We start from the raw sequence: 15,607 nt of genomic DNA, 5'->3' as shown, positions 1-15,607 counted from the left end.
GACCTACAGTTCCCCATACCCACCTTCCATATCGAGATGGTCCAAATTTTCGGGTTCCCTATAAACCAACTTGCCCAAACCTCTTTCGCATTATGACTTCAGCCTACGTGCTTTTCAAAATGAACAACTTCCTTATCAACCCTCTTATCCTTCAGTACTATTTTATTTTCCTGTTTAACAAGAGTGTTTTTTCTCTAACTTCCCGTATCAACAATAGTTTCCTTGATGATATTCCTTATTCTTTGAAGTGATGAAAAGGCCGGTTCTTCTTCGTTAATCTTCCATCCCATCCTAAGTGTCCAATAGGCCTTCTTTCTAGTTTCTTTGCCCAGCCCGAACTTCATAGGGCATAAAAATATGAAAAACCCTATATCCCGAGCCAAGAGCTTGTGGAAGGACATAAATTCTCCTCTTCTCTTTTGGTTACAGAGGCGAATCTTCTATCGTACAGGTTGGGTACCCGAGATGAGGACCTCGTAAACAAGGTGATTGATGAGTTCAACACATCGGGTACTCAAACTGATACCGTCTTCCTCCCTTCATTCTCTCTTTAACTTTTAATATTCTATTTTTAATACTTTCATTTTGCAAATAATCTTGAGTTGTAGTTGTGCCAAAAACAGGATGCTTAGAAAGCGACCGAGGAAAAGAAGTGGACTTCCTGGGAAGCTGCTGCAGAGAAGAAAGCATTAGAACGGAAGGCAACCAGTGAAGCTTGGGTAGCTACTAAGGCAGAGGCAACAAAAGAGAGACTTGCTAACGAGACTCATGTAGGGGCCGGCAACACTGGAGAATGTCTAAAACCAGAGAAAAAGTTCTTGGGTGCTTAATCTTCCCAGGAACTCTGAAGACAACATTTCTCTTGTCCATCGGAAGCGAAAGGCGATGGCTATCCCTGAGAAAGATCTAAGAGACACCGAGGAGGGGTCCCGGGCTCTTCCTAGGGAACCAACTTCATTCCCCTTCCTCCGCTCAAATTCCCCTTGAGCACAATCAGCCAAGCCCGTAAGGAGCCCGGGCAACCTTTTCTAAGATGAGGTTTCCTCGACAGGGGTCAGCTTGTGAAGAGTATCACTTCTCCAGCTGAGGAGGCCCAACTTCTGGGAAATTTTTCTGACTTAGCTTTTTTTTACCCAGGGCCTTCGAATCCCGGTAGCTGCCTATGAAGAAATTGCATCCATGGCCAAGCGAGAGGCAAGCCAGGCTCGAGCTTCCAATGAACTCCACAAGAAGGTCAGGGGTGAAATGAAGCAGGCCTGAATGTTGCATGACGAGGACGTGATTAAGACGAGGATAATTGCGGAGGTGGTTTACCAGTTGTTTGATATGGCCCAGTCGAGCCTGAGGGAAACCTAAGACAAGGCTGAGGTAGCCCGTGCCAGAGCAGACATTCTGAGGAGTGAGCTACTAGCTTCGGAGGCACAGGCCCAATAATTGGTTGATGAGCTTGATATAGTTGAGCAGCCCGGGCCATGGAAGAAGACTTTGCCTTGGCTGCACCATAGTGGTCCGAGGAAGAATGGTGGACTTCCTTCCTACAGTCCCAAGAGTTTGGAGCAGCGGTCGAAGACAGGACATATTCTTTCTTCAAGACCGGGTTCGATAAATGCCGAGAACAATTTGAAGAGGTCAACCTTCTCCAAGCGGACAAAGAAGGCTTCTCAGATTTTGATCGGGCTATCGATTCACTTCTCAAGGACGAGAAAGTGACAGGAGGGATGGATAACAAAGCTGCAGGGGCCGAGAGTCTGGATAAACTCGAACATTTTGGTAGATGAATTCAAAGTTTTGAGAACTTTTTTAAGTGTCAGAAAGTTTCCAAACCATATTAAATCAATAATACTTTGTTAAGTAAAGATAAGGTGGCAAGACCTCTTGCCTTTTAAGCAATATTAAGTATTGGGGACTCAAGACTCCCGAGCCCTGATAGGAAAGATAATGTTTTGGGGCCTCAAAACTATCGTGATTTGATAGAAAAGATAAACTGTTGGGACCTCAAAACTATCGGGATTTGATAGGAAGAATAAAGTGTTGGGGCCTCAAATCTCCCAGGCTTTGATATTAGCATAAAGTGCCGGAGACTCAAAACTCACGGGCTTTGATAGGAGTCTGAGGCCTCATACCTCCCAGGTTTATATAAGATAAAGTATCGAGGCCTCAAAACTTCCGGACTTTTATTTGAAGTCATATCCTCATGCCTCCCGGTCCAATATAAAATAAAGTGATGGGGCCTAAAAACTCCCGGGCCTTGACAGGAAGCCGGGGTCTCATGCCTCTCGGGCCTATATAAGATAAATTGTTGGAGCTTTAAAACTCCTGGTATTTTATACAAGTCGTGACCTGATTCTTTCCGGGCCTATATAAGATAAAGTGAGGGGCTTCAAAACTCAGGGCATTGATAGGACGCTGGTGCCTCATGTTGTCACGCCACGAGCTCAGGCCCGCGCCTGCGTGACTGCATAATGGGCCCTTATAGCAACTAATTCATATTCGTCCTCGCTTTACGAAAATGATTAACCCAAGTTGCTATAAAAGTCCATTGTAAGCCATTATAAACTCATTTTAAATCTTTGATTTTTCAGATGTGGGACGAGGGTATCACAATCACCCCTCCTTCAGAACGCGACGTCCTTGTCACGACCTGACCCCTCGATCCACCAGCACAAAGAATCTAGAGGTGGCTCCTACAGGTTCAAGAGGTGGCTCCCGTCATGTAGCACTTTGCCCCGCAGGTTCAAGAGGTGGCTCCCATGCACGAAGCACTTTGCCCTACATAGCACTTATTTCTCGGTGTTCCATGCCGGTGACCGACTCTGATACCATTCTGTCACGCCCCGAGCCCGGGCCCGCGCTTGCGGGACTGCACAATGGGCCCCTATAGCAACTAATTCGTATTCGTCCTCCCTTTACGAAAATGATAAACCCAAGTTGCTATAGAAGACCATTGTAAGCCATTATAAACTCATTTTAAATATTTGATTTTTCAGATGTGGGACAAGGGTATCACACATGTCTCCCGGGCCTATAAAAGATAAAGTGTCAGGGCCTCAAAACTCCCAAGCTTTTAACTTTTCTACATCTTCTGCTGGGTTGGTATTCTTAAAAAGAATCATTAACCTGGAAATCCTGAATACGAAATCATTTATGATTTAGTGAGATTTATGAGTTGAGCCGAATTAAGTGACTAATATAGACGTATCCTCCTGAATGTATATCCAAATGATCTTCCTTGCTAATCCAGAAATAGCTGCGAAAATTCGAGCCTATATGAAGAGCCATAGATAAAATCTTAGTGATGAGCTGGTCGGACTTATTTTTGAATAGAAATCATATCAAGGTCAATAGATCAGATTTCCCACAGACGACACCAAGGATGATGCTCGGGAAGATTGGGAGAGCTGGATGAGAAATCTACAGGGTAGAGATGTGTACTTTCACTGGGAAGGTTTTTACTTGATGGGATGAGCGTGGCTTGGCATCATGGGATGAGACCAGGTGGCCTGGCCTGGTGGGATAGGCCTGGCCTGGTGGGATGAGCCCAGGTGACCTGGCATGATAGGATGAGCCCGGGTGTCGTGGCCTGGATTGGTGGGATGAGCCCGGTGGCTTGGCCTGATAAGATAAGCTTGGGTGGACTGGCCTGGCCTGACTTGATGGGATGAGCTCCGATGGCCTGTCCTGGCCTGAGTACTCTTGACCGAGTAGGGTGAGCTCGAGTCAGACGATCTGTACACAGTCAATAAGAAAATGTCAATGGAGGCGCCGAAAGGTTTTCTGGTGTGGCCACTCCGACACTCAAGTCAATATATGGTTCACTTAGTAGAGAGAGAATTTATTGAGTGTAGTAGAATGCAATATCTCATCCCCCGCATGAATGAGCAAACCTGGGTATTTATAGGGGTGAAGATGACGTCAATTATGATGCCTGGACAATGTTCCTGATTAGACATCTGCCCACGTCCTGTCGTCTAACAACTTCCCGAGCTCTGTCCTTTGTCAGTAAGCATGGGGACCCATACTTTTTCTGGTTGTCATGGGCACTGATTGTCAAGCTAATGATTTCGAGATATAGTATCTCATATCTATGGATCTAGAAATGACACCTGTACCGAGGTGCTCAGGCAGATGATTGCGGTGCTAGGCCATGTCTTCTTAGTCGTATTACACTACCCGGGCTAAGCTAAGAGCCCTAGTTCAATTGAACATGTGCTGGTCTGATCAACTTCTCTGATAACTACAGATCTAAGGATGTACTCGGTCTGGTTCTTATTCTAGAATTCCCTTATCTTTCTAATCTCTCTACGGTTAGAGCTCTAGGATGAACCGAGTATTTCCCGGGTATCATTTTTAATGAAACATGACGTTTACATCATAGATGCTAGTCTTAAGATCGATCAATCTTTATCCTTATTTTAGACGGCTGAATCGAATATAAACCAGCTTAGATTATACAGTATGCTAATGACTTTCATGATTTTATGTTTAGAGATAGACCTCGTGCTACATATTGCATATTCAAGAGTTTTATCTATGCACGTTGTATGAGTATATCAATAAAATAAATGTAATAATTAGATAAAATTATAAAATATTATTAAAATAAATATTTTTTTTATATAAAATTTAATAAAGTCCAAACACGAATTGATTTGCTGAACACATTCCTATCAAGCTAGAATTGCATGGGGTTAGATCAATAAGTCGGGACATTCCATAATGGCTGTGGCCATAGCTATCGATTATAATTAAAGTGCTTGCATTATTTACTAAGGTTGTCTCATTAATTATACATCACGCCAAGTAGCCCCGACATCCCGCCCTGTTGGCAGTACATCTTTTANAAAGGTAAATCTTGATATATATACTGGATGTGCATCAGCATGTATAAGAGAGGTTATTACGATATCATGTAACTTGTTAATTTTCTATATTTCACCCGAAAATTTTTCACATTGCAATTCTTATTTAGTAATATTGGTTCTTGTTTTCACTTGTAGTTCTTTTTCTAAACAAATAGTGAGATGACCAATCAGAAGAGGAGTCTTTTTTCTTTAAAATATAGAAATATTTGGCTTTCCCAACTTAATAGTTAGAGACCCTTTTAAAGCTGAAAGCAACCCCACGCCGATTCCCACGCTATAAATATCGTCTTCCTATTTATCATTTCACACATCATCCGTAATCCGCAGAATCCTCGGACACACGTTCCATTTTTCTCTCCTTCTATACCGCTTCGTCTACTTGCCTTTTTACGCACTACTCCTTGCCTTTTTGCAGCAGCTTTTATCTGGGCTTTTTCTCTCGATCTCTTAATTTTTGAAAGCAATTAGAAAGAGGAGAATTAACATATTAAAAATCATGCATTGCCAATCGGAGTCACGAAGCTACTACTCATCCTCTTCTTGTGGTGGAGGCGGCGGCAATGTTTCATCGGAGCCAATGGAGACGGTGCTGAGGCTTGCCTCCGGCAGCGCGGTGGTGGTGTTCAGCGTCAGCACGTGCTGTATGTGCCATGCAGTGAAAAGGCTGTTTAGTGGGATGGGAGTCAGCCCTACAGTTTACGAGATCGATCATGATCCCAAGGGAAAAGAGATTGAGAAGGCCCTCACACGGCTGCTCGGAGGCAACTCCGCTGTGCCGGTGGTTTTTATCGGCGGAAAACTCATCGGAGCAATGGACAGAGTTATGGCTTCACATATCAATGGCACTTTGGTCCCACTCCTTAAGGAAGCTGGAGCGCTGTGGCTTTAATATTCAGAACGTAATATTTGTCCATGTTACCTTTTCAATTAAGTTTTTAATTTTTTCAGAAAAAAAAAAGTGTTGTTGCTAATGACTGCTTAGGTCTTGTATTTGGTAATTAGTAGAAAGATTATGGATCAATTTATAACTCCAGCATGTACTCCTTTGGCACAGAATGCATGAGTGAGTGTGATTGACAGTGATATCATTTCAAATCAATTTTGATTCAAATAGCCGCACATGGGCCGCTGGGGGTGAGACTATGCTCTTCTTCCAGTATGGATATAGCCACACCAAATATCAAAATCAGATACCATACATCAATTAGATACGGTTCAATCTGAAAAAAATTAAGTTTGGGTTTGGGGTGGGTTCGGATCAGATCGGGTTGGACCCGATAGCTGACCCGAAAAAAATGATCGGGTTGGGTTGACTCGAAAATTTTAATTTTTTTAAAAATATATATATAATTAATAAATATTACCTGTTTTTTATATATTATATGTCTGAAAAAATATTTATTGTATATTTATATCATAAATTTTCATAATTTAATATTTATTTTGAACATTTTTTATTTTTTAAAAAATTGTTTGTTTGATTTAGTAATTTTATTTTATTTTTTTACGATTAGACTTTCAAATTTAAATCATATATATGAGTGATATTTTTTTATTATGTGTTTAAATAAAATATTATTATTATTTTTTCTGAATTTTATTTAATTTTCTTTAAAAAAAAATTTAAAAAAATTCAAAATCGGGTTAATCAGGTTGATCGGGTTGATTCAGGTTCGGGTTGAGAGTTTTCAGGTTGGTTCGAGTTGGGTTTGGATTGAGTAATTTTTGAATAATATTATTGCTCAAGTCCACCCAAATTGACACCCTTAACATTTAGTGGGCCGCAGCGCAAGTGGATGTGGTAAGCCCATTTTTTCCTTAAATATGTTTACGGTCCAATACTAATTGCATAGTGTTGAAAAATTATTTAAAAATGTGTTAAATTTTTGTGTTGAAAATGTGAATGTTGAATGTTGAAAATTAGGTAAAATTAGGTGTTGAATATTGAAAATTAGTGTGTGATGATGTAGGTAATGATGTATTTTATTTTTGGATTATTTGTAAAAATTTTCTATAAATAGATCTCTCATTTGTGAAGAAAATCACAATTGAGTTGAGAGAAAAATATTATAAAGTGTGTAGTGTGATAATTTTGAGAGTTTGAGATTTTTACTTTTTTACCGTAAATTTTTACTTTTTCACAACACGTTATCAGCACGAAGCTCTAAAAGTCCTCCATATTTTTCCAAGCTCCGAACAGAAGAAAAAGGTAACAAAAGTAATAATATTTATTTTACTGTTATTTATTTATTGTTTATATATGTAATATATAATATAATGTTATTGTTAGAAATAATAAAAATAATTTTTTCAAAAACTTGTTATAAATCCTGGGAGGATGTTAAGACGACATCCCACACTCCCGGTAAGGGATACGACAAGTATAAAAGCCTATAAGGTTTTTTAAACAAAATAACTTATGACACCTAATTATAATAATGTGATATGATATACATAATTATTTAAATATGACTAATATTATATACACCATATTATTACCATAAAATTATACAAATACATACATTTATTTTCTTATACACCAACGGTAATAAACGGTAACAAAACGGCTAGTTTTTGCTCTATAAATACAATCTCACAAATACATTCAATCACTCCAACTTTCTCTTCTTCTCTAAAAATTATTCTTCATCAAATTTTCGAAGAAAAAAAGAAGATGGCTTTCACGAGGTTATTTTTAATTATTTTGGTTATCATACTCACCAGTCTTGTATTTATCGGAGAATATCCTCCTCGTGTGTTTTCTTTATTTTTACGAATACTTGTACTTGTTGTTTATCCATTACTTTGTATTGCAATATTCATTAACTAATAAAATGCATCGTAATTTTTAGTACCACCATGGCAAACTTGGCAAAGCTCGAATTCATCGCTCTTGATATTACTGGGAAAAACTATATGCCATGGACTCTTGATGTAGAAATGCATCTTGAGTCATTGGGTCTAAGCGAGACCATTAAAGAAAATGGTATATCTTCATCACAAGAAAAAGCAAAAGCTATAATATTTTTACGACGACACCTTGATGAAGGTTTAAAATGTGAATATCTCATCGAAAAAGATCCCATGGCTCTGTGGAAAGGATTAAAAGAGAGATTTGAACATATAAGGGAAGTTATACTTCCGACCGCCCGTGATGAATGGAATATGTTAAGATTCCAAGACTTTAAAAAAGTCAGTGATTACAATTCAGCGATGTATAGAATAATCTCGCAGTTAAAATTTTGTGGACATGAGGTTACAGAATCGGAAATGCTTGAAAAAACATTTTCCACGTTTCACGCATCAAATATAACACTACAGCAACAATATAGAGTGCGTGGATTTGCGAGATATTCTGAACTCATCGCCTGTCTTCTTGTGGCGGAAAAGAACAACGAGCTATTAATGAGAAATCATCAGTCCCGACCCACTGGATCAACAGCATTTCCAGAAGTAAATGCTGTAAGTAAAAATGAATTTAAACCTGGAAACCAAAATCAAATTCAAAGACAAGGTTTTGGTCGAGGTCGAGGTCGAGGTCGAGGTCGTGGACGTGGACGTGGACGAGGAAGTGGTCGTGGTCGTGGACGCGGCCGTGGTTTTGAAAATAATCGAGATAGTTATTTCTATAACTCATCTCAAAATAACGTCCCAAACCATCCACAGAAAAGGCATCAAGAAAACATGAGTGTTAATGAAAATCACTCGAAAAGATTTGAAAGTTCTTGTTTCAGATGCGGTACTCCAGGACATTGGTCTCGTATTTGTCGAGCCCCTGAGCATCTTTGCAAACTTTATAAAGAATCGATAAAGGGGAAAGAAAAGGAGACCAACTTCACTGAGCGAAGTGACCGTTTGAGTGATTCAACTCATTTTGATGCTGCTGATTTTATGAATGATTTCTCTGGAAATGATCAATATGTTGGTGGGATAGAAATGAACAATATTGATGCTGCAGATTTTCTCAATGATTTCTCTGAAAATGAACAATATAGTGGTAGAATATAAATGTACAATAATTTATTTTTCATGTATTTATATGATAATGTTTTATTGTACAATTATGATATGTGTTATATTTAAATATGTATTGTCATTAATTTTTTTTCATTGCATATTTTTTGAAGTTCAAATATGGAAAATGCTATGAGCAAAGCTGAAGTTTGCATACCCGATAGTGGTACAACGCACACTATCCTCCGAGATAAAAGATATTTCTTGGAACTAAAACCAACAAAAACAACGGTGAATACAATATCAGGTCCTGTAGACTTGATTAAAGGATGTGGTAAAGCACAATTTTTGTTACCTAATGGTACAAAATTTTTGATCAATGATGCTTTATATTCACCACAATCGAAAAGAAATTTGTTGAGTTTTAATGATATATATTCCCATGGGTATGATACTCAAACAATGAATGAAGGGAATGAGAAATATATGTGTCTTACCACATATAAATCAGGAAAGAAATATGTGATTGAAAAACTACCAATGCTCCCTACTGGATTGCATTATACACATATACGTCCCATTGAATCAAACATGGTAATTGATAATTCTTCAATATTAACCAATTGGCATGATCGATTAGGACATCCTGGTTCAACAATGATGCGAAGAATTATAGAAAATACACATGGTCATCCATTGAAAGACCAGAAGATCTTTCAGAATAATAAGTTTCAATGTAAAGCATGTTCTCTTGGAAAACTTATTATAAGACCATCACCAGCCAAAATCCAAACTGAATCACCAATGTTTCTTGAACGTATTCAGGGTGATATTTGTGGACCAATCCATCCACCATGTGGACCATTCAGATACTTTATGGTATTGATTGATGCCTCCAGCAGATGGTCACATGTATGTTTATTGTCAACTCGAAATGTTGCATTTGCAAGATTACTTGCTCAAATAATAAAATTGAGGAATCAATTTCCCGATTATACAATCAAGAAAATTAGACTTGATAATGCTGGTGAATTTACTTCCCAGACTTTCAATGATTATTGTATGTCTATGGGAATCATTGTTGAGCATCCTGTTGCTCATGTACATACTCAAAATGGATTGGCTGAATCATTGATTAAACGTCTGCAAATGATTGCTAGACCAATGATTATGAAAACAAAGCTCCCTATTTCTATATGGGGACATGCAATTTTACATGCTGCTTCATTAATTCGCATCAGACCAAGTGCATATCATAAATACTCCCCATTGCAGCTTGCATTTGGTAAAGAACCAGACATTTCTCATCTGAGAATTTTTGGATGTATGGTGTATGTGCCTATTGCACCACCTCAACGAAAGAAAATGGGACCTCAAAGAAAGATTGGAATTTATATTGGTTATGATAGTCCATCGATCATTCGATATCTTGAACCACAGACAGGCGACGTGTTCACAGCACGTTTTGCTGATTGTCATTTTAATGAGGAAATCTTCCCAATGTTAGGGGGAGAACAGAAACATACCGAAAAAGAAATTACATGGTATGTATCATCATTGTTACATCTGGATCCAAGAACAAAACAATGTGAAAAAGATGTACAGCAAATTGTGCACTTGCAAAGAATAGCAAATCAAATACCAGATGCATTTGCAGACACAAAAGGGGTAACTAAATCATATATACATGCTGCAAATGCCCCTGCTCGAATTGAAATTCCGAAGAAACAAATTGAAGATAGTCATGATGTCATTAAACGCCTGAAGCGTGGAAGGCCAGTTGGTTCCAAGGATAAAAATCCTCGAAAAAGAAAATTCATAGAGAAACACAATGATCACAAAATAGAGAATGATGTTCCTGAAGAAACACATAATGATCACAAAATAGAGAATGATGTTCCTGAAGAAACACATGATGATGAAAATGTTTTGTCAGAACCACAAACTGACGAGAATCATGAAATCTCTATCAATTATATTAATACTGGAAAAATATGGAACCGAAAAGATATAGAAGAAATTGATGATATATTTTCTTATAATGTGGCAATCGACATCATAAATGATAATGAAGATCATGAACCAAAATCTTTTGGTGAATGTAAAAATCGGCAGGATTGGATAAAATGGAAAGATGCCATCCAGGTTGAATTGGATTCGCTAAATAAACGTAATGTTTTTGGACCTATAGTCCTTACACCTGAAGGTGTAAAACCTGTTGGATACAAATGGGTTTTTATTCGAAAGCGAAATGAGAAAAATGAAATAGTAAGATATAAAGCTCGACTTGTTGCACAAGGTTTTTCTCAAAGGCCTGGAATTGATTATGAAGAAACGTATTCTCCTGTGATGGATGCAATTACGTTTCGGTATTTGATTAGCTTGGCAGTATCTGAAAATTTAGAAATGCGTCTTATGGATGTTGTTACAGCCTACTTATATGGATCACTTGATAGTAATATATATATGAAAATCCCTGAAGGATTTAAGATGCCTGAAGCACAAAGTTCAAAACCCAGAGAATGTTATTCTGTGAAATTACTAAGATCATTATATGGGTTGAAGCAATCCGGCAGAATGTGGTATAATAGGCTAAGTGATCACTTGATGAAAAAGGGATATGTAAATAATTCAATATGCCCTTGTGTTTTCATTAAGAAAACAACATCCGGATGCGTAATTATTGCTGTATATGTTGATGATTTAAACATCATTGGAACAAATAAGGAAATTCAAGAAGTTGTGTCATACTTGAAAGAAGAATTTGAAATGAAGGATCTTGGAAAAACCAAGTATTGTCTGGGTTTACAAATTGAACAAAAAGAATGTGGAATATTTGTTCACCAGACAAATTATACAGAAAAGATCCTTAAACGTTTTAATATGGACAAATCAAATCCTTTAAGTACTCCAATGGTTGTTAGATCATTAAACATAGAAAAGGATCCATTCCGTCCATGTGAAGATGATGAAGATATTCTTGGTCCAGAAGTACCATATCTAAGTGCTATCGGTGCCCTTATGTATCTTACAAATTGTACAAGGCCTGATATATCTTTTGCCGTAAATTTATTGGCAAGATTTAGCACATATCCAACAAAGAGACATTGGAACGGAATTAAACATATATTCCGTTATCTACGAGGAACGACAGACTTGGGACTTTTGTATTCAAAAGATGCTAATCCAAGTATAATTGGTTATGCCGATGCTGGATACTTATCTGATCCACACAAAGCACGTTCTCAAACTGGATATGTATTTACTCGTGGAGGCACTGCAATTTCTTGGCGTTCACAGAAACAAACACTTGTAACAACTTCATCAAATCATGCCGAGATTATTGCACTACATGAAGCAAGCCGTGAATGTGTGTGGTTAAAATCAATGACTCAACATATCCAAATCTCATGCGGATTATCATTCGACGAGAAGCCTGTGATACTATATGAAGATAATGCTGCATGTGTTGCTCAAATGAAAGAAGGATACATAAAAAGCGACAGAACTAAACATATTCCTCCTAAGTTCTTCGCATTCACCAAGGAGCTTGAGAAGAATAAATGTATTGATGTTCGTCACATTCAATCAAGTGAAAACTCATCAGATCTCTTCACAAAGGCACTTCCTACGACAATATTCAGAAAGCACATATATAATATTGGGATGCGCAATCTACGAAATTTGTGAAGAATTGTTCGTGTCAACATGAGGGGGAGTTTACGTGACTGCACTCTTTTTCCCTTACTATGGTTTTTATCCCAATGGGTTTTTCCTAGTAAGGTTTTTAACGAGGCAGTATAAAAACACGTAATGTATACAATCATTATGATCATCATCACAAGGGGGAGTGTTGAAAAATTATTTAAAAATGTGTTAAATATTTGTGTTGAAAATGTGAATGTTGAATGTTGAAAATTAGGTAAAATTAGGTGTTGAATATTGAAAATTAGTGTGTGATGATGTAGGTAATGATGTATTTTATTTTTGGATTATTTGTAAAAATTTTCTATAAATAGATCTCTCATTTGTGAAGAAAATCACAATTGAGTTGAGAGAAAAATATTATAAAGTGTGTAGTGTGATAATTTTGAGAGTTTGAGAATTTTATTTTTTTACCGTAAATTTTTACTTTTTCACAACACATAGATGTAATGATATTAATCCAGTTATTACTATCAAGGCGATTCATGGAAAATACAGAGAGTATTTTGTATTATATGGCATTTTTTTTAAAAAAAATTTAAACATTCTATTTTCACATTTAACTATTACCTACCTTATTAAAAATCGGGTGATCCAAGCACGGCCGTGTATGAGAATTTTGATGTAATGTCCCGAAAATTTAAAAGTCCACACGAACCACATGCACGCAAATTATTAAATTCTCTTGTATTTTAATTAAATGTTTTAATTGCATAAATTAATTATGTTGTTCATATTTGCATGTTTAAAATATACTTTTCTACTTGATTGCATTAAAATATATTTTCAAAGTTATTCGAGTTGCGATCGAGGAACGGAGACCGAGGGCTGAAAAATAGAAAATGTTTTTATTAGTTAATTATTTTTTATTATTTAAATTAAAGGTGATGCTTTTTTCTATTTTTGAAAATAAGAGGTTTTGAGGTGATTTTATATGCCGGGACGTAAATTTTATCGGTATTGATTTTTCAACAAAAATACGAACGTAATGACAACACGGCTAATAAATTCACAAATGTTTTAATTAAATCCTAATCAAGCACTATTGGGCCTAAATTTTTGCTTAATAGGCCTAAGCCTTAATTAGTGACTTAATTAGTGTATAAATATAAGTAAACCCTCCCCAAACCCCTACATTCACACGGCCACACACTTCAAGCCAACTCAAACTCTCCCCACCCCCTTATACACGATACACACACATATTATTTGGAAGAAAATTCGAAAGCTTCAAGGGTTGTCAAGCCTAGGTCCTCCGCGTCATCGTTCTTTGTCGTCAATGGATATTCGTGCGTTTAAAACGCAAAGACATGCCATATTCTCTTTTTACACATCCATCACACCATAGTGTTTATTAAAATGTGTTTTGCATGAAAAACAACTGACATGTTATTTATTTTCGTTTTTCATGATCATGGAATTTTTAAAGCTTAGGTTTTGTTTCAAATTCATGTTTAATGTGTTAAGGGGCTGTCATGAACTAGGATATGATCAAGCAGGTGTTTACACAAGTTTAAGGGTCTAGAACACTCACACAAACACAGCAAAAACGAACGAGCAAAGCTGGAACGTAGGATGGGATTAGACAAGAAGGGCCGAGAGTTTGTGTGTCTTCATGGGTGCGGTTTTGATGCATGGGGCTTAGGGGCTCGACCAGGTCTTGAGGAGGGATAGTTGGGGTCGTGGCTAGGTCCTAGGAAGAGTCCTAGCATGGCTAGGACTCGTGGTTCAGTCTTGGGAGGAGTCCACGACAGCTAGGACTCTCCCTAAGCCCTCTCGTGACCAGCTGATGTACAGAGGAGTTGTGGCTCGGTTTGGGGCTGGGCTAGGGGTCCATCAGGGTCCTAGGGTGATGGGTATGGGTCAGGCCAGGGGTTGGTGCAAGTGGGTGCGCTGGGGCTCGAAGGGATGTGAGGTTGCGCATGACAGAAAGTGAACGTGCAGGTTGTTGCCTTCTTCAGGTGGCTTGTGCACTGGTCCAGGGGCTTGGGCTAGTCTGGGCTGGGTCTGGGCGTAGTTCAGGGGTGGTCAGGGTCGGCTGGGCTCGGGTGTGGCTCGGCTGGAGGTGACCTAAGTTGACTAGGAAATTACTAGCGTGTGTTAGAAAAGCAGATTTTGGTCTCGGTTCCAGGAGGTTTTTGAGCGGGCCAAGTCTTGTTTTTCAAGCTAGGATTGGTCAGTAGGGTCCCTAAGTGGGTTGGCTCGGGTTTGGCTTGAGGTGGCTTGGGCGTGGCTAGAGTAAATTAGGAGATGGCTCGGTGTGTTCGATAAAGGGTCAAAAATGAAAATAATAAAGCTAAAATTGAATCCATGGGTCCACGAGTGTGGATCATGACTTGAAAGGGTAGAATAAATAATAAAAATGTTATGTTTAAAATTTGGGATCAAAATAAAGAGTTTTGGATTTATCTGGGATTTTATCGCCGCACGACACGTTAATTAACGAATTAATTGAAACGTCTAGTTTTAAGCTTTATAAAAATATGTAAAATTATATTTAAGCTCAAATAATTATTAAAAGTCTAAGTTTTTAACTTGGGATGTTTATATTAAGTTTTGGTTTAATTCGTGATTAAAACGTAGTAATACGTCTTATTTAAAGATTAATTTAAAAGTACTCGATTTAAGCTAAATAAAAATATGAAAAAAATTAATGTAAGCTTAACTAATTATTTGTGACATGTTAGAGTAAATGAAATTTAGAAAAAAATCAAAACGTGAAATTTTACTTCTAGGGGTAAAACAGTCATTTTACACCTAGAAATTTGTAAACGACATGTCAGTGTCCTAAATGCTGTTTTATATGCTAATATGATTATTTGTAATGTTTATGAATTTTATATGTTAAAATGTTATTTTAAATGTTCATGGATATGTATATGTTAAAATGTTATTTTTAAAACGTTTATGGATTTTATGGTTTAATTATGGACATTTAAAAGACATGTTTCATACTTGGTTCAAAAGAAAAACGTTACATGCATGTTTAAATTTTATAAAGTGATGATAATATGAAATGTTGAAGGAAGTGAAGTAATTGTGACTAATACGATGATATGTTGGAAATTTCGTGAGGGTTATGGTCC

The 15,607-nt window shown here is 37.4% G+C and overlaps 1 protein-coding gene across 1 annotated transcript; it reads left to right on the top strand.

Moving 5' to 3' along the window:
- The first annotated feature begins 5,188 nt into the window (after positions 1-5,188).
- LOC140983527 (glutaredoxin-C1-like) lies at positions 5,189-5,905 on the top strand. The gene has a single exon (XM_073450612.1). It carries the CDS (start codon positions 5,359-5,361, stop codon positions 5,749-5,751), a length of 393 nt encoding a protein of 130 aa, XP_073306713.1. The 5' UTR covers positions 5,189-5,358; the 3' UTR covers positions 5,752-5,905.
- Positions 5,906-15,607: the final 9,702 nt, after the last annotated feature.

This window comes from Primulina huaijiensis, chromosome 8 (genome assembly GCF_012295235.1).
Source record: "Primulina huaijiensis isolate GDHJ02 chromosome 8, ASM1229523v2, whole genome shotgun sequence".
NCBI classification, from domain to species: Eukaryota; Viridiplantae; Streptophyta; class Magnoliopsida; order Lamiales; family Gesneriaceae; genus Primulina; species Primulina huaijiensis.
Note: the sequence above shows the minus strand (reverse complement) of the source record. Positions and strands in the feature narration are given on the sequence as shown.